This window comes from Pungitius pungitius, chromosome 15 (genome assembly GCF_949316345.1).
Source record: "Pungitius pungitius chromosome 15, fPunPun2.1, whole genome shotgun sequence".
Taxonomy (NCBI): Eukaryota; Metazoa; Chordata; class Actinopteri; order Perciformes; family Gasterosteidae; genus Pungitius; species Pungitius pungitius.
This window is the reverse complement of record NC_084914.1, coordinates 10959992-10977919: the sequence shown is the minus strand read 5'-3', so window position 1 is coordinate 10977919 and position 17928 is coordinate 10959992. Positions and strand designations below refer to the sequence as shown.

At 42.4% G+C, this 17928-nt stretch overlaps 4 protein-coding genes and 1 long non-coding RNA gene across 5 annotated transcripts; 2 read left to right on the top strand and 3 right to left on the bottom strand.

The window, feature by feature from the left end:
• Positions 1-716: 716 nt before the first annotated feature.
• LOC119209466 (ras-related protein Rap-2b-like) lies at positions 717-3404 on the top strand. Its single transcript, XM_037458849.2, has one exon. The coding sequence runs from the start codon at positions 1120-1122 to the stop codon at positions 1666-1668; it is 549 nt and encodes a 182-aa protein (XP_037314746.1). The 5' UTR covers positions 717-1119; the 3' UTR covers positions 1669-3404.
• Positions 3405-5904: 2500 nt separating this feature from the next.
• On the bottom strand, positions 5905-7302 carry LOC119209465 (complement C1q-like protein 4). The gene is made up of 3 exons (XM_037458848.2): positions 7061-7302; positions 6854-6976; positions 5905-6748 (listed from the first exon to the last, which is right to left on the bottom strand). The coding sequence occupies exons 1-3, from the start codon at positions 7263-7265 to the stop codon at positions 6465-6467; spliced, it is 612 nt and encodes a 203-aa protein (XP_037314745.2). The 5' UTR covers positions 7266-7302; the 3' UTR covers positions 5905-6464.
• A 3525-nt stretch (positions 7303-10827) lies between these two features.
• Positions 10828-11916, bottom strand: LOC119209934 (cerebellin-4-like). Its single transcript, XM_037459583.2, has 3 exons — positions 11638-11916; positions 11404-11526; positions 10828-11293 (listed from the first exon to the last, which is right to left on the bottom strand). The coding sequence occupies exons 1-3, from the start codon at positions 11876-11878 to the stop codon at positions 11010-11012; spliced, it is 648 nt and encodes a 215-aa protein (XP_037315480.2). The 5' UTR covers positions 11879-11916; the 3' UTR covers positions 10828-11009.
• Positions 11917-13598: 1682 nt separating this feature from the next.
• Positions 13599-14911, top strand: LOC134105103 (uncharacterized). Its single transcript, XR_009942444.1, has 3 exons — positions 13599-13734; positions 13867-13954; positions 14807-14911. It is a non-coding gene; the product is annotated as an uncharacterized LOC134105103 (long non-coding RNA).
• A 1630-nt stretch (positions 14912-16541) lies between these two features.
• LOC134105089 (cerebellin-4-like) lies at positions 16542-17928 on the bottom strand. The gene is made up of 3 exons (XM_062557533.1): positions 17669-17928; positions 17441-17563; positions 16542-17333 (listed from the first exon to the last, which is right to left on the bottom strand). The coding sequence occupies exons 1-3, from the start codon at positions 17907-17909 to the stop codon at positions 17050-17052; spliced, it is 648 nt and encodes a 215-aa protein (XP_062413517.1). The 5' UTR covers positions 17910-17928; the 3' UTR covers positions 16542-17049.

Here is a 17928-nt window from a genome sequence, read left to right as displayed (position 1 = left end):
ATTTCCTTTTTCAGAGTCTTTTGTGACAATGTTTCACTTCACTCATATGGCATTGTATCTAATTCTAATTCAAATTAGACAACATGTGAAAACACAGCTGTCATAGCTTAATAGCGTGTAAATCTAACACCTTCAATTGTAGAAAGTGTTCAGCACAAATACCCACCTCGCCCCAACCTACCTACGACGCCACGGCTGCAGATATGAAAGAGGAATTACATGAATAAACATTGAAGGTCAATATCAACACATTATTATTATATGAGATACTATTGTAACAAAGATGGAAAACAACCGTCCACATCACTAGTGGAATGCTAATGCCAAGCATTTGAGGAATGTGGGTATTTCTATTTCAGTTTACTTTACAATTCACGGATATTATACTATATTATGTGGTTGTTAAATGGGGCATTATTCACAATGCCTACTTTTTTTGTCAGCCCAGATCCCGTATTTATTTGTTTTAGGGTTAGATATGTGCTTTTATGCTCTAATTAAAACATCACAGCTCTGACACATGCACATCGGCTCATCTCTGACCTCCTCAGGGACGCATTTTCTTATTCATCGTCACAGCCATGGCTCAGCACGCTCGTCACTGAGAGCAGTGACCGTCGGTCACGTGACGTATCGGACTTAGTTTTTTTAAATTTTTTATTTGGGGGGGACGTCTCCTTTAAGAAAACGGAAGTCGCGCGTCGGCTTTTGACGCGCCGGAGAATGTGGGCAGGAAACGCCGCGCGAGAGGAGGGAGAGGCGGTCACGCTTCACCGCGCCGTTGCACAACGCGGTTCGATCAACATGTACTCTGATTTTCCACGCTGATGTGCAGGCGCGGCCATTCTCCTCCTCCACCTCCTCCTCCTCCTCCTCCTCGGATCTGCGCTCCGCGGCCGTCGCACAGCGGGCGAGGGAGGACTCGGCGGCGTGGGGTTTGACTCCGATCCGAGCCAGAGGGCAGCCTTCCCCGGCCCGCTGCGTCGGGAAACATCGCGGCTGGTCAGCGGGTGGGAGAGCGAGAACGGGCGAGAACGGGCTTCGTGGATTAAAAAAAAAAAAGGAGGTGTCTGCCTCATCTTGCAAAACCCACCACCAGCCCTCCACCCCCCACGAGCCATGAGGGAGTACAAAGTGGTTGTTTTGGGGTCGGGTGGAGTCGGGAAATCCGCGCTCACGGTCCAGTTCGTGACGGGCTCCTTCATCGAGAAGTACGATCCCACGATAGAGGATTTCTACCGGAAGGAGATCGAGGTGGACTCGTCCCCGTCCGTGCTGGAGATCCTGGACACGGCGGGCACCGAGCAGTTCGCCTCCATGCGAGACCTGTACATCAAGAACGGCCAGGGCTTCATCCTGGTCTACAGCCTGGTGAACCAGCAGAGCTTCCAGGACATCAAGCCGATGAGAGACCAGATCATCCGGGTGAAGAGGTACGAGAGGGTGCCCATGATCCTGGTGGGAAACAAGGTGGACCTGGAGGGGGAGAGAGAGGTGTCCTCCGGGGAGGGCAAGGCGCTGGCCCAGGACTGGAGCTGCCCGTTTATTGAGACTTCGGCCAAAAACAAAGGCTCAGTCGACGAACTGTTTGCAGAAATCGTGCGACAGATGAACTATTCCACTGTTCCCAGTGGGGGCAACCAGTGCTGTTCATGTGTCGTGCTCTAAGAGAAGAAAACGTGGGGGGGGGGGGGGGGGGAGAACGACACGTACAGACTCCAGAGCATCCGTGCTGAAGTTGGGCTTCTTAACTTGTCCTGCAGGCGTTTTGCAGATCTATTATCTCTCCTCACACGTGATGTTTTGTTGTTGCACACAAACACAAATCGACAAAGACAACCATCATTTTATGTATTCTAGTCTGGAAAAGTGTTTACATGACAAGTACTTGAATGTTTTGGGATTTTCTTTTTTTATAGCTCTGTATATGATACTTCTCTGGAAATGTGCCTCAATGGGAATGTCTTATTGTGAAACCTAAGAGACACTTATTCTAATTGTTTTTTTTGTGTGGTTTTAATTGTTGATTTGTACTGTTAGGTCTTCTAGGCCGGGCCCATCTGTTTGGGGGAGTGGTGGGGTTACTTCAAGGGTCACTTTTGGATTTGTCTACTTCTTTTTTTTTATTTCTGCCCAAGAGCAGCAGGCCCAAACACGCTTAAAGTTGCTCTTACAGGCACCAATCACCACTCGAGCCTTGCACAGGTTACTCCAATAACATCTCCTCAATTTTATTTACTCCCAAAAAGTTCAGGTGTGATCCAAGAAGCGCAGATCGCCGCCCGCCCACCAAGATGCTGTATTTGAACCTGTTGATTGTGGTGGAGTTGTGTTAGGACTTTGTATTCTGGTTTTTACCCGTTACCGGTGTGCTGAAAGTGGATTCTTCATGGCACTTGCACTTAGCTGACGGTGTCCCTCCTCAGTGTGCACAAACAAGGACCTTGGTGCATCGCTGTCGCTGCATGGGGAACGCCGTGAACCCATGTCAAGTGCCTTCCCAAGAAAAACGCCTGTGACTGTGCCAACGGATGAGCCCCTTCTTCTTCTTCTTCTTCTTCAGTGCGTCTCGATGGCAATCAGAACTTTTAAAGCAGTTTTCAGTGAACAATCTACGTTTTAAAATTTGGTGTCAAAGTGGGGCGAGCCTGTTTCCACGCGACTGTCAGGAAGCCGCGCTTGTGTCTGACCTGCTGTTTCAGGGTCGGGTTCGGGCCGTTTTCTCGTCCACAGCCAGAACAACGGAGTAGCTTTAACCTGCTAGCGTTACGTTTCAGTGAAAGGCAAGCCATGTTTGTCCGGAGTATCTATTTTTTATTTTTTTCTTCTTCCTTTTCTTAAAAGTGTTACTTACAGTAATTGTTAAATCTCTCTTTTGGAAAAAAAATCTTCAGCCATCCACCTGTCAGTTTGAAAGACTTGTAATACAAAAAGCATTTTATGTAACGCTGTGTACTGCGCTTGTCTCTGCTTGTGACTTAAAGAGTCCTCATTTTGGGGGCTTTAAATGTGATTGTCCCATTTCCCATAAATTGATTAGTCAACAAATGCATTAATTGACAGTTAATAGTTAGAGTAATACATGAAGATACAAATATTCACCACTGTGAAGATTTGCGGTTTGTCCCCTTCAGCATATGTTCAACATTTCCCGCATGACTACAATTAGCTGCAGCTCTCGCACCTTCTCGGGAGAAGCCGTGCCTTTTCTTGGCATTCAGACTTGATGCCTTTTTTCACAAGAAGAGGTGCGTATACTGAATGTTTACTGAATGTTTACTGAACAGCCTCTAACACCGCGGCCGTGATACTGAGCGAAGTGATCGTTGGGCCACTTGAATTTAGACAGAAAACACGTCTCTTTCCAGTTGTTTGGGTAGTGGGTACGGTTTCCAGTAAGCGGGTTTTGCTGGGGGAGCTGGCGGGGGGGGGGGGGCACAGCATGTTTGCTAGGCTGTGGAGCCGAGGACAGAGGGGGCTTTTTGTGTCGGCTGCCAAGTTGAGCCGCACATACTGTAGACTTGTATTCTGTGAACTGTTCCTCGGTCCGGCCAATGAGCTGCTGCTGCTGCCTGAAGGGTCCCTCGAACCTCAGAGACACGTTACCAAATGAAATCTAGTGCAACGTGCTCGCTATTCAGGTCTGTGTAGGCAGAAGGACTCGCTTCAATGAGTCTGAGATCGTTGTTGTCACAATGACCGCCTGCAGTAACTGAAACTGTGGTTATCTAAGCTACAATCACATCTCAGTAAAGAGCCGGCAATGTCTGAGGACCACACTTTCCCTGGATCATTTTTATTGTTCAAGAGCTGAAAAAGGGGGGAACAGACGGCACAAAAGAAGCTGTTAAAATAAGTGCAACCTAATTTAGTCGCTTAGCTACACATTTTTAATACTATCATGTGGTCAAATGTGTTACCGTGGCTTCACAAAGGTAAAATAGTACGTAACTCAATGAGCAAACAGGGCTGCCGGCACTGCGTATCAGAAGGAAAGATCAGTGGAACATTTTCTGAGGAACTTTTGTTTTTTTGAGGTTCTTCAACTTCTCAAAGGAACACTTGTTTATACTCTTATTACATTTATTTTACAGTTTCAATAACTAGGTCTGGTTTAAGTTTAAGTAACAAAGAGACATAACATCCAGTTTTAGAGATTTCTTTTTCAATGTTAATGAGCTTTTAAAAAAAAAATACACGTATTGGTCTGTGCAAATGTGTAAAACATGGACACAAATATGATTTAATACAGATTCATATCATTGGCATTTACTGAAGTACAACCGAGTGGTTAGAATTACAGTGAAATGCTACTCATACACTCATTATTAATTTGATACTAATACTGATTCCAAAAGATGTTATCGACGAAAAAACATATCCATTAACACGACTGGTTTATAAACAGGGTCAATGTGGTTTTACTGAATATTTTGCTCCTTATCCTCTGTTTTATAACTGTATGGAAGTATACACATATCATTTACAGATATAGTTTTCAAAGTGCTAATACACCTTCAGAGCTGGAGGTTTGCCTAAAATGTGACACCATCTTTTTCTCATTGTCATTTTACACCAACGTCAAAGAACGTCGTCTTGAATTTCAAAGATCTGCCTGTTTGGCCTCCTACAACATGTACATGTTCTCTGCAACATTTCACTCACTTTGTCCAAAGCCTTTACAAAGTTTACAATCTGTGCTACATCAGCATTTCGTTGCACACAAATCTGTCAGCCACAGCTCTGCCGATGCACTCGGCTCTCGGTGCGTGGAGGAAAGGGAGGAAGGATGGACGACAGAGCGCTTCCTGTATTGCGCCAGCGTCACTTCGGATGCACGAGGTGTTGAAACGGACATGCAGTTCTGTTTTAACCACGCAGAAATAAATGTTTTGGATTGTCGCAGCCTGTCCACACTCGAGTGCCCGGGGACACAAGACGAGACTGATAGAAAATAAAGGAGAGGGGCAGAACGGGGAAAGAATGAATAGATTTCCTTTGTGTGGTTGCGGTGCATGGCATGACCCTGTGATCAGCAGGGTCGTATGACACTAATTTGCTGGTTCGCTTTGAACTTATAGGACTCTCAGCCTGAGAAAGAAATAGCAACACAGTAACAAAAACACTGGCACTTTACTCTTTACTGCAATCGTCTCGTCCTGAAACCAATTCTCACTTTCGAATATCGAAGATCTTTCACGCCTGTTTTTTTTTTTTTGTCAAACCACAGAACCATATGAACTCAAACCAACGTGGCAGCTGACAGCATAGACACTGAGTCTGACCCCAGCCGCAGGGATGGTGACACCATGTGAGAAAAAGCAGAAGTAGGAATAGTGTCTCTGCTGTCAGCTGTCACGAGTCAGATTTTGTTCATCAGCAAAGAACCACCTTTTGTTTGAAGTGAAATCTGGTCTCCAGTGTCAGTCTCTGCATTTGAGTCCTCACCCAGCTGTGAACCATGACAGTAAAGGTTGAAATGGGATGTAGCTTGTAGTCCTGGTAGTTCATAGTTACAGTGACTGTGCAGACGGACTTGTGCTGATAAACACATGGAAGGTCAAGCGAGGTCATTTGTTCACCCTCTGTGTTTTGTGGACTCATCTCACCCATCTCATGTCTGTCCCTTCACAGTAGTTCTAAAGGACACTTGCTTGCTGAGAGTTCATTCTAGGGATTTATTCCACCGGTACCTCTTTCCGCTACATGTATGGTTACTGCTAGCACTTAGCTTAGTGCAAGGACCGTAAAGAAGCGGGAACAGCAAGCATGGCTTTGTGAAAAGATAACGAATTCTACTCAGCTCCTCTAAATCTCAACAACTAACAGATTGTATGTCTTTGGCTGGTTTTGTACTTCAAATGAAAATGTAAAAATGAAAAGTTGTGGCTTCAGACGAAGATATGTGCTGTAACTATTTATTGCTGGCGACCTGTTTTATGCTTTTGGACTTTGCACAGAGTGAAGCTAATTGTTCCCAGTCTTTAAGCTAATCACTTGATGCAAAACTAGAGCCAGTCACGTTGACAATAAACAACCAATAGTTTACATTGAATAAACATTCAGAACTGCCGGTATTAGTCTATCATATAAATAACCCTTTGTTCACTTTTTACGAATATATTCAAATGTTTACACTTTGTAAGTACAAATTTAAAAATAAGGGAATAGAATTTTTTTTAATCTGAAATACAGTATGGTTTAAATTCATGTGTGGAATGAATGTTTATTTCAAGTACTGTAACACAATTAAACTATAAAATAATGTGTCATTGTGCAGTTTTTAAACTTGTGTCATTTTATTAACAATAACGCCTTATAATGGCAAACAAAATACCAATAGAATTACAGTTATCAAAGTACCCACATCACAGTGATTGATCACTTATAGGCAATTGTTATTCTGTAATTATAAGAGTGGAAAATGTGGAGCCTTCTTTCATCAGGTTAGATAGCAACCACAATCATTGCAAAGGGAATAACAAATGACCATTGAAGGTGCTGAGGCCACTGGGATTATCATGTATCCAGGTGCTTTGATGGAGTCTTATGTACACCTGGTCTCCCACTTCAAGCTGTAGAGTCATGGCATTGGATGCTGTCTCGTAGCGGTTTCCAGTTGCACTGTTAAACAAATAAACCATCTGCTCTCCGTTCTTCATCAGTCCCAGCCCCATGTTTCTGGTTGATAGATTATGGCCAGTGAAGCTGAAGTAATAAACTCCTTTGACTGGAGCAGTGAAAATACCTGGAGTTCATCAACAGAGGAGTAAACCTTTAACAATTTCCCTTTCTTTTAGTCAAAGGTAATATTTATTAACAAATGATCATGAATACAAGTTGGTAAGTTTACCTGTTCCAGGTTTGTATGCGCCTGTGTTGAAGAAGACGTTCCTGTAGGTCAGTGTCACGTCAACGTTAAACGGTCCAACATTTCTAACATCGCCCATTGCTGCTCCAAACGCCACTCCATTACCTTGATAGGGTTGATGAAGTCATTATTTAATATGTTTTTTTGTTTAAAGACAACTAGACCTGAAATAAACAGAAATGTTCTTACCTTGGACCACTACCCTCAGATACTCTAGTTGTTTCTCAGTGTTTATCAGTTCGGGATCTAGTTTTCTTAAAGTAAAAAGTCTGGAGTCATTCTTGTTGGCTGGTAGCAGGTGGCTACTGTTGCCTGGTTCAGTAGGAGACAGATGCTCCTCAGCCAGACTAAGGTAGAAGAGGGAGAAAGTCAACACAGCCACGGAGGTCTTCATCTTTCAATCTCTTCGTTTTTTCTGTGATCGGCTCTAACCACGATGCTTTATATACCACACGAAGAAGCAAATGGCCTTGAATTTACCAGAACATCAAAAGCTTCTTTTTTTTGGCTATGAGCTGCCAAAACAAACAAACTTTTACCGAAAGCATGAAGTTCAAATGAAAAAACATATTGAGCCACACTGTTGCAGACGGTGACCATGTTGCAATAAATTCAGGTGTTAGTTATTTAGAGTCATTAGTCATAAATACAGTGAAATAATTAACACACTAAATTGTACAGGAAATGCTGAAACTTTATAAGATAAACCAATAAGATATAAGAGGAAAAAAGATCATTAATACAGTAAATTATACATGGAGACATTTGCTACAAACAGACTAATACAAAACAAATAGAATGTTCTTGAGAGTGACTGAAGGCTTTTGCTTGTGATTGACTACGGGGGCGTCCACTCCACTGAGGGCATCATTTTTCTAGCAGCGTTGCCTCGCTGCTTTCAGGACTCAGATTGTAAATGTGTGAGTGAGTCACAGTGAAACAATTACCTCACATATCCAGGGACTGAAATAGACTAAACTCTCTGCGTGTGCCTCACACTGAGTGGGAGGACACAGCAGACACACACAGGTGCTATCACATGTATCCAACGTCGTTTCACTGTACATTTACGCCTGGGAATGACTGATGTGTGTGCTGGAATTTTATCTGAAAGGTTGTGTGTGTTTTTTTTTAATTCAGGCCTAAAATGCAGATGGTAAACTGAATCTTTCCGTATATACTGCTGATGTATTGTGTCTATCCACAAGAGGGCAGCTACAACTGAGAAAGAAAAAAGACAAGATTAAATCTGTACCTTTGTGCTCATATGATGATCTGATAATCAGGATTGTGCTTTGCCACCATGAGCTCCTTGGTCAGTTCTTTCGACCTCATGATTCTCATTTGCTCTGATATGCACTATGAGCTGTAAGGTCTTATATGGACAGGTGTGTGCCTTTCCTAATAAAGTCCAAATCAGTTTAATTAAACACAGCAGGACTCCAATGAAGGAGTGGAACCATCTCAAGGAGGATCAGAAGAAATTGACAGTATGTGAGTTAAATATAAGTGTCACAGCAAAGGGTCTGGATACTTATGACCATGTGAAATTTCAGTTTTTTTTTTTATTTGCAAAGATTTCTACGTTTCTGTTTTTTTCTGTCAAGATGGGGTGCTCAGTGTACAATAATAGCAAATAAAATGAACATTTTTGATTTTAGCAAATGGCTGCAATAAAACAAAGAGTGAACAATTGGAAGGGGTCTGAATACTTTCCGTAACCACTGTACATCATTCCAGATTCATACAAAACATGAAATCACACTGTGCCTCTTGTGTGGAAAGGGCCTTACTTGTGTTGGTTTTGTGAGATTGATGTGTCTAATTAAAATGGTGTTGAAAAAAGCTTTTCAGCAAGAGGTATTGCGACTGCGTAGAAAAAACAATAAACATGAAATGACGGGATCGATCTCTTATTTCAGAGGCACCGAATGTTTGTCATTTCGTCCTCCAGGTCTCTTTCATCACACGGCAAAGGTTGAACAACCCCATCAGCATCAATTACTGGAAGGCAGTTTTTTTTAACTCTGAGAGGCCAAACCAAACAAACTCTTATCAAGAACATGATACAGCTAAGTAGCTGGTAGAAAGCTCATTTAATTGTTGTTTGATCAATTTTGGTTCGATATTACAATATTTTTGTTATTGTCAGCCTCTTCCCTAATAGATTGTATTCACAACCTCACCGACTTCATTCTTCTGTGCAATTGACCTCCAACATTGTCCCAAACTGTAAAAACACATTAAGCCACACTGTTGCAAACAGTATGTTGCAATGAATTCCGTTATTACAGTTTATTTGGAGTCAATCCCGATGGCACTTTTTCTGGAAAAAAAAGAAATTCCACAGATTGTATCCACTTTATTTAATCATGTGCTTGAACCGGGATCTTTTTACAGTGAGTTTAAGGGGCTGTAACTGGTTTGTACTGCATCGATCACAAGAAGGTGGGTGAGGCATGAGGTCTTCATCTTCTCTACCACCAGTGAAACTAACAGTTCAAATGGTCATCTTTAGGAATAAGTGCAGGCATTTGCATGTGATCCACCACAGTGGTTTCCCCCTTGAGGATCTTTCTAGCAGCGTTGCCTCGCTGCTTGCAGGAGGTTGGATTTGTGCGATTGAGTCATGACTCTATGTTCTTGGAGGGAACAGTAAAGAAAAGACCTCACATTTCCAGGCTCTGGAATAGACTAAATGCTCTTTGTCTGCCTCTCACACTGAGTGGGAGGACAGCTCCCCCACATTCATCCAACATCTTACCTTCATTTGCAGCCTATAAACTGGTGGTCTTAGGCCAGTGAATGAGTGTTTGTGTCTTTCTGGTCAGTGTGTGTGTGTGTGTGTGCGCACATGTGTCCACTTCCATTGTCATGGTCATTTCTGCACCAAGGTTTCTTTTTCACTCTAGATGAGAAAATGTACAAAATGTATAAATGTACCCCTCAGTCTTTGAGTAAGATGGATTTTTCCTTGGATCTGGCTGCTGTATCATCTCTGTTCACAAGGGGGCAGACGGGTACAACTGACAACGAGAGAAGAGGGAACTCACATGTAACCTCATATGTAACAGTAAGTAATGTTGTGTTATTAAAGGTGTTTGTTGTTTCTCTTTTACTGTTAAAAATGACTGCAATAGAACTTCCTCTTGGAAAACTGTTTGCAAATATCACGGTTTGGATTTGCTTCCTGTTTTATTTTGTAGTTTCCTGCCTCTTGTGTCCCTGGTTTAGCTTCACTTCCTGCCTTGTCCTGTCATCCCCGGTGATTGTCTGCCATGTCCCTGATTGTTTCCACCTGTGTCCGATCACCTGCACCTTCCCAGTGTGTTTAAGCCCTCCGTGTCTCTTGTTGAGTCATTGAATGTCGTTCCTGATTGGCGGGAAACCGTGTTTGTGAGTTCGGGATCTCTTTCGTCCCCTGCTTCGTAACAGCAGAGCCATTTGAAATCTTTTTTTATTGTTAAATTATAATGAATGAAGATATTAAGGGTGGAGCCGAAAGACTTGCATGTTAAACGAAAACGGGTACAAAATATGTGACATCAATTAGTCACATGATCTCCAATATAAAGGACACCTAATTGCGTGCTGAGAGTTTATTGCTGGCGACCTGTTTTATGCTTTTGGACTTTGCACAGAGTGAAGCTAATTGTTTCCAGTCTTTAAGCTAATCACTTGATGCAGATCTAGAGCCAGTCACGTTGACTATAAACAACCAATAGTTTACATTGAATAAACATTCAGAACTGCCTGTATCAGTCTATAATAATAATATTGAAAATGTTTTTAATGTTTTCAAACATGTACACTTGTGTGCAGTGACTACAAAGTGAAAAATAAGGAAATGTGATTTTTACTCTGAAGTACAGTATGGTTCTAAATTGGTTGGATTGGAGTGTTTTGAATGAATGTTTATCTCAAGTTTTGTAACATATAAACAAAGAATGGCAGTCTGCAGATTTTAAACGTAATTTTAATAATAACGTCACATAATGGCAAACATAAAATCAATTGATTGACGGTTATCAAAGTACCCACATCACAGTGATTGATCACTTATAGGCAATTGTTATTCTGGATTTATAAGTGTGGAAAATGTGGAGCCTTCTTTCATCATGTTAGATAGCAACCACAATCATTGCAAAGGGAATAACAAATGACCATTGAAGGTGCTGAGGCCATCGGGATTATCATGAACCCAGGTGCCTTGACGGAGTCTTATGTACACCTGGTCTCCCACTTCAAGCTGTAGAGTCATTCCATTGGTTGCTGTCTCGAAGCGGTTTCCAGCTGGGTAGTTGTGTACAAAAGCCATCAGCTCTCCGTTCTTCATCAGTCTCAGCCCCATGTCTCTGGTTGATAGATTATGGCCAGTGAAGCTGAAGTAATAAACTCCTTTGACTGGAGCAGTGAAAATACCTGGAGTTCATCAACAGAGGAGTACACTTTTGTAACATTTCTTTCAGTCACAGGCAATATTTATTAACAATCATGATGATCATGAATACAAGTTGTTGTAGTAATGTTACCTGTCGCAGGTTTGTATGCGCCTGTGTTGAAGAAGACCTTCTTGTAGATCAGTGTCGTGTCAACGTTAAATGGTCCAACATTTCTAACATCGCCCATTGCTGCTCCAAACGCCACCCGATTTCCTTGATTATGTTGATTATAATGTGTATTTTGTTTAAAACAACTAAACCTGAAACAACCTGAAAACAATAATAATCACACGTACATTAAACAGTGAGAAGAAATGTTCTTACCTTGGACTTCTTTCCTCAGATCCTCTATTTGTTTCTCAGTGTTTCTCAGTTTGGACTCTAATTCCCTTAAAATGGCAAAAAGTTGGCTGGGGCTCTCCTTGCTCCCTGTTATGTTAGATGAACGGATTATGCCTGGAATCTGTGTGCTCTTGCTTTCTGGATCATTGTGGTCCCGTTGATGCTCCTCAGCCAGACTAAGGTAGAAGAGGGAGAAAGTCAACACAGCCACGGAGGTCTTCATCTTTCAATCTCTTTGTTTCTCAGTTCTAACCACGATGCTTTATATACCACACAAGAAGGAACTAGCCTTGAAATTACCAGAACGTCAAAGGCTGTCTTTTACTACTTTGAGAAGCCAAACCACATAAAGTCTTATCGAGAACATGATATAACTAAGAAACTGACTGAAGGTTTCTTTGTTGTTTTATCCATTTTGATCAATAGAACCTTATGTTTATTTCCCCTTTAAAGATAAGGTTGGCTGGATATTTAAATATTTTGTTATCGTCAGCAATTCCCCTAAATCTATTGATTGTATTGACAACCTGACTTACTTCCTTCTTCCGTCATTGTCCAAAGGTGTAAAAACAAATTAGGCCACGTTGCACTGAATTCAGTTATTTGGAGTCAATCCCGATGGCTTGCCTACTTGCTTCTGTGGCACACCCAAAAATGTTGATGTAAATTTGTTTTGATTGGGTATTGTTTGAAAGATTTAATATGTAGAACATAAAGTAATAAATAAAAAATAATTTAAATATATGTACAGTACAGAGCAACAGGAAAGATTTGCAGTGCCTTAGAATGATTAAAACCGGAGCAGTTGGGTTTTAGGGTGTGACTTTTTCTCCCTCCGTAGAAACAATATGTCAGTAAAGCTGAATGCTTCGTGTACGGTGTTCATTTTAGGACATCCTCAGATCTCAGACTTAAAATTATGACTTGCAAACATCCTTTTTCATCACGGCAGGTGCCGGTGTTAGACATACATGTCAATTGTCTTCGCGGTTGGTGCATGACGAAGACAGTACAATAAAGACAACATAGTGCAGCAATAACATAAAAATAAAATAAAAGTATAAAATATAAGCAATGGGTTAGTACGCTAAGGCTATGGGTTAGTAAGTAAGAAGAGATAAAGATAAAATTAGAAATAAAAATAAAGATAAAGTGCACCAGCTAAACAAAGTGACAAGTGAAAGAACATGGGAGTGAGAGTCAGTCGGGGGGGGGCTCTGTTGATGAGCCTCTAGCATCAACAAGGCATTTTCGCCCACGGGACTGCCGCATACTGGATGTTTTTCCCTTTTCACACCATTCTTTGTTAACCCTAGAAATGGTTGTGCGTGAAAATCCCAGCAACTGATCAGATTGTGAAACACTCAGACCGGCCCGTCTGGCACCAACAACCACGCCACGCTCAAAATAGCTTAAATCACCTTTCTTTCCCATTCTGACATTCAGTTTGGAGTTCAGGAGATTGTCTTGACCAGGACCACACCTCTAAATGCATTGAAGCAACTGCCATGTGATTGGTTGATTAGATAATTGCATTAATGAGAAATTGAACAGGTTTTCCTAATAATCCTTTAGGTGAGTATGTCTTAATGTGAGGCTTTAGAAATAAACACAAAGGGATTCTGTATTTGTGTCACGGTTTGGGTCTGTTTGTCTTATTTTGTAGCTTTCTTGTGTCTCGTGTCTCTGGGTAACTTCACTTCCTGTCCTGTGATTGCCTGATTGCTTCCACCTGTGTCCAATCACCTGCACCTCCCTTGTGTATTTAAGCCCTGTGTGCCAGTTGTCCTTTGTCGCGTCATTGTCTACTGTCGTTCGTCGTGGGAGCACGTATGGTCTGTGAGAATAAAGAGCACCTTTTGATTGAAAAAACTCTGCGTTTGAGTCCGCACTGCAACCTGCTCCAGCCCGACCCACCCTGACAATTTGCTCATAAAGCCTGAAACGAGTCATTGGGCCAATGTTTTGATAACCGCCCGCAGCCAGTGGACAGAGAGCACCAGCGGACTGACTACTACCCCCCACACACCCCGTCCGGCCAAACCACTCGCCCGACCACTAGCCGTCACTGGAAAACAGGTTTTTGTTTTTATTTGTCTATAACAAATAGAGTTCCCCTGCCTGTGGACTCAATAAAGTTAGAAAAAAACATTTACTTGCAAACCCATGGTCATGAAGATACTCTTAACGTTATATGGACTTTGCATGCAGCTAAATACCCAACTGAGATCGGCACCTGCCGCTCTGAAAAAGGAACCTTCCACCGACCACTGTTCGCACTCGGCGTCACTCTAATACGGTGAGTTTGCAAGTCATCATTTATTTTTCTTGTTGTCACATTATGTGCTTGACTGGATTTAGAACTCTTAAATACAATACTAAGTTTGCAAGTACAAATGTCTACTTGTCATTACGTTGTTATTCATGTTCCAATGTCAGTGCGTGACGTTAGCTTGGGATTTTCTCAGTGCACATTAAAACGTTAGCCGCACACACATGGCATCGACCATTTTGGAAAAGACGCAGGCGCACGGACACGGAGGACACCTTCGAAGTATGAGTGACACATTTCTGCATGGCCTTGATTTCGCCCGCTGTTGATGCTCTACGTACTTTTCCTCATATTTCTTGCCAAAATGCCAGGAGACGTGCCGAAGTATTTGTCTCTCAGTCCGCATTAGTAACATTCTCTCTACTATTAGAGGTCTTCAGTAAGTAAGTGCAGGCATTTGCATGTGATCCACCACAGTGGTTTCCCCCTTGAGGATCTTTCTAGCAGCGTTGCCTCGCTGCCTGCAGGAGGTTGGATTTGTGCGATTGAGTCATGACTCTATGTTCTTGGAGGGAACAGTAAAGAAAAGACCTCACATTTCCAGGCACTGGAATAGACTAAATGCTCTTTGTCTGCCTCTCACACTGAGTGGGAGGACAGCTCCCCCACATTCATCCAACATCTTACCTTCATTTGCAGCCTATAAACTGGTGGTCTTAGGCCGGTAAATGAGTGTTTGTGTCTTTCTGGTCAGTGTGTGTGTGTGTGTCTGTGTGTGTGCACATGTGTCCACTTCCATTGTCATGGTCATTTCTGCAGCAAGGTTTTTTTTTCACTCTGGATAAGAAAATGTACAAAATGTATAAATGTACCCCTCAGCCTTTGAGTAAGATGGATTTTTCCTTGGATCTGGCTGCTGTATCATCTCTGTTCACAAGGGGGCAGACGGGTACAACTGACAACGAGAGAAGAGGGAACTCACATGTAACCTCATATGTAAGTGTACCATATGAGTGTGCTCCTTATCCTAATATATTCACACTTTGGATCAGTATATCTTACCTCCCCCACACCTTTTCTCCTAAATCCTGCCTAAATTAGGACAAACTACTCCCTCTTCACCTACGACTGCACACCTGTACACGGTTCTAATACCATTGTCAAGTTTGCTGACGACACAGCGGTGATTGGCCTCATCAGTGACAACGATGAGTCGGCCTACAGGAAGGAGGTTCAGCACCTGGCAACACCAAGAAGACCAAAGAGCTAATTGTGGACTTCCGGAAGAAAACTGGCACACATATCTCCGTCCATATCAACGGGACGGAGGTTGAGCGTGTCGCCAGCTTCAAGTTCCTGGGTGTCCACATCTCTGAGGACCTCTCTTGGACCCTCAACACCTCATCCCTGGTAAAGAAAGCCCACCAGCGTTTCTTCTTCCTGAGGAGACTGAAGAAGGCCCATCTGTCTCCTCAGATTCTAGAGAATTTCTACCGCTGTACCATAGAGGGCATCCTTACAAACTGCATCTCTGTATGGTATGGCAGCTGCTCTGTCGCGGACCGTAAATCACTGCAGAGGGTGGTGAAAACTGCCCCACGCATCACCGGTTCCTCACTCCCCACCATTGAGGCTGAGATGTCTGCGGAGGGCACGCAGCATCGAGAAGGTCAGCTCTCACCCCAGCCACAGACTGTTTGCTCTCCTCCCCTCTGGGAGGCGCTACAGGGTGCTCCGTTTCCGGACCAGCAGGTTCAGCTTCATCCCTGCGGCTGTCATTCAACGGAACTCTGCCCCCCCTGAACTCTGAACTCTGCCCCCCACCCCCCACACACATCTCCCTCAGTGACTTTACATCCCCCCCCCCCTCCACCCTGGCTTGACTGCCACACACCTTCCTCCAGCCACTGAACACCTGCACTTTTATGGCACACTATTTCTTACTGTACATATCTATTTATTCACTATTACACTTTACATATGCACATACTCTGCACTTTTTGCTATTTTGCACTTCTGGTTGGGTGTTAAACTGCATTTCGTTGCCTCAGTACTTGTACCCTGTGCAATGACAAAGTTGAATCTATTCTAATCTAATCTAAAACTGTTTGAGAAATTTTGTTTGTAAGTAATGTTGTGTGTGTGTGTTTATGCTCCTTTACTGTTAAAAATGACTGTAATAGAACTTCCTCTGGAAAAACTGTTTGCAAATGTCACGGTTAGGATTTGCTTCCTGTTTTATTTTGTAGTTTCCTGCCTCTTGTGTCCCTGGTTTAGCTTCACTTCCTGCCTTGTCCTGTCATCCCCGGTGATTGTCTGCCATGTCCCTGATTGTTTCCACCTGTGTCCGATCACCTGCACCTTCCCAGTGTGTTTAAGCCCTCCGTGTCTCTTGTTGAGTCATTGAATGTCGTTCCTGATTGGCGGGAAACCGTGTTTGTGAGTTCGGGATCTCTTTCGTCCCCTGCTTCGTAACAGCAGAGCCATTTGAAATCTTTTTTTTAATGTAAAAGGATAAAGAATGAAGATATTAAGGGAGGAGCTGAAAGACTTGCATGTTAAACGAAAACGGGTATACAATATGTTACAACAATTAGTCACATGATCTCCAATATAAAGGACACCTAATTGCGTGCTGAGAGTTTATTGCTGGCGACCTGTTTTATGCTTTTGGACTTTGCACAGAGTGAAGCTAATTTCACGTTGACAATAAACAACCAATAGTTTACATTGAATAAACATTCAGAACTGCCTGTATCAGTCTGTAATAATAATATTAAATGTTTGAATGTTTTTAAACATGTACACTTGTGTGCAGTGACTACAAAGTGAAAAATAAGGAAATGTGATTTTTACTCTGAAGTACAGTATGGTTCTAAATGGGTTGACATTGTTTTGAATGAATGTTTATCTCAAGTTTTGTAACATATGAAAAAAGATTGCAGATTTTAAACGTAATTTTATTAATAACGTCACATAATGGCAAACATAAAATAAACTGATTGACGGTTATCAAAGTACCCACATCACAGTGATTGATCACTTATAGGCAATTGTTATTCTGTAATTATAAGAGTGGAAAATGTGTAGCCTTCTTTCATCAGGTTAGATAGCAACCACAATCATTGCAAAGGGAATAACAAATGACCATTGAAGGTGCTGAGGCCACCGCCATTATCATGAACCCAGTTGGTTTGACTGAGTCTTATGTACACCTGGTCTCCCACTTCAAGCTGTAGAGTCATTCCATTGGTTGCTGTCTCGAAGCGGTTTCCAGCTGGGTAGTTGTGTACAAAAGCCATCAGCTCTCCGTTCTTCATCAGTCTCAGCCCCATGTCTCTGGTTGATAGATTATGGCCAGTGAAGCTGAAGTAATAAACTCCTTTGACTGGAGCAGTGAAAATACCTGGAGTTCATCAACAGAGGAGTACACTTTTGTAACATTTCTTTCAGTCACAGGCAATATTTATTAACAATCATGATGATCATGAATACAAGTTGTAGTAATGTTACCTGTTGCAGGTTTGTATTCTCCTGTGTTGAAGAAGACCTTCTTGTAGATCAGTGTCGTGGCAACGTTAAATGGTCCAACATCTCCAACTTTGCCCATTGATGCTCCAAACGCCACCCGATTTCCTTGATTATGTTGATTATAATGTGTATTTTGTTTAAAACAACTAAACCTGAAACAACCTGAAAACAATAATCACACGTACATTAAACAGTGAGAAGAAATGTTACCTTGGACTTCTTTCCTCAGATCCTCTATTTGTTTCTCAGTGTTTCTCAGTTTGGACTCTAACTCCCTTAAAATGACAAAAAGTTGGCTGGGGCTCTCCTTGCTCCCTGTTATGTTAGATGAACAGATTATGCCTGGAATCTGTGTGCTCTTGCTTTCTGGAGCTTGGTGGTCCCATTGATGCTCCTCAGCTAGACTAAGGTAAAAGAGGGAGAAAGTCAACACAGCCACGGACGTCTTCATCTTTTAATCTCAGTTTTTT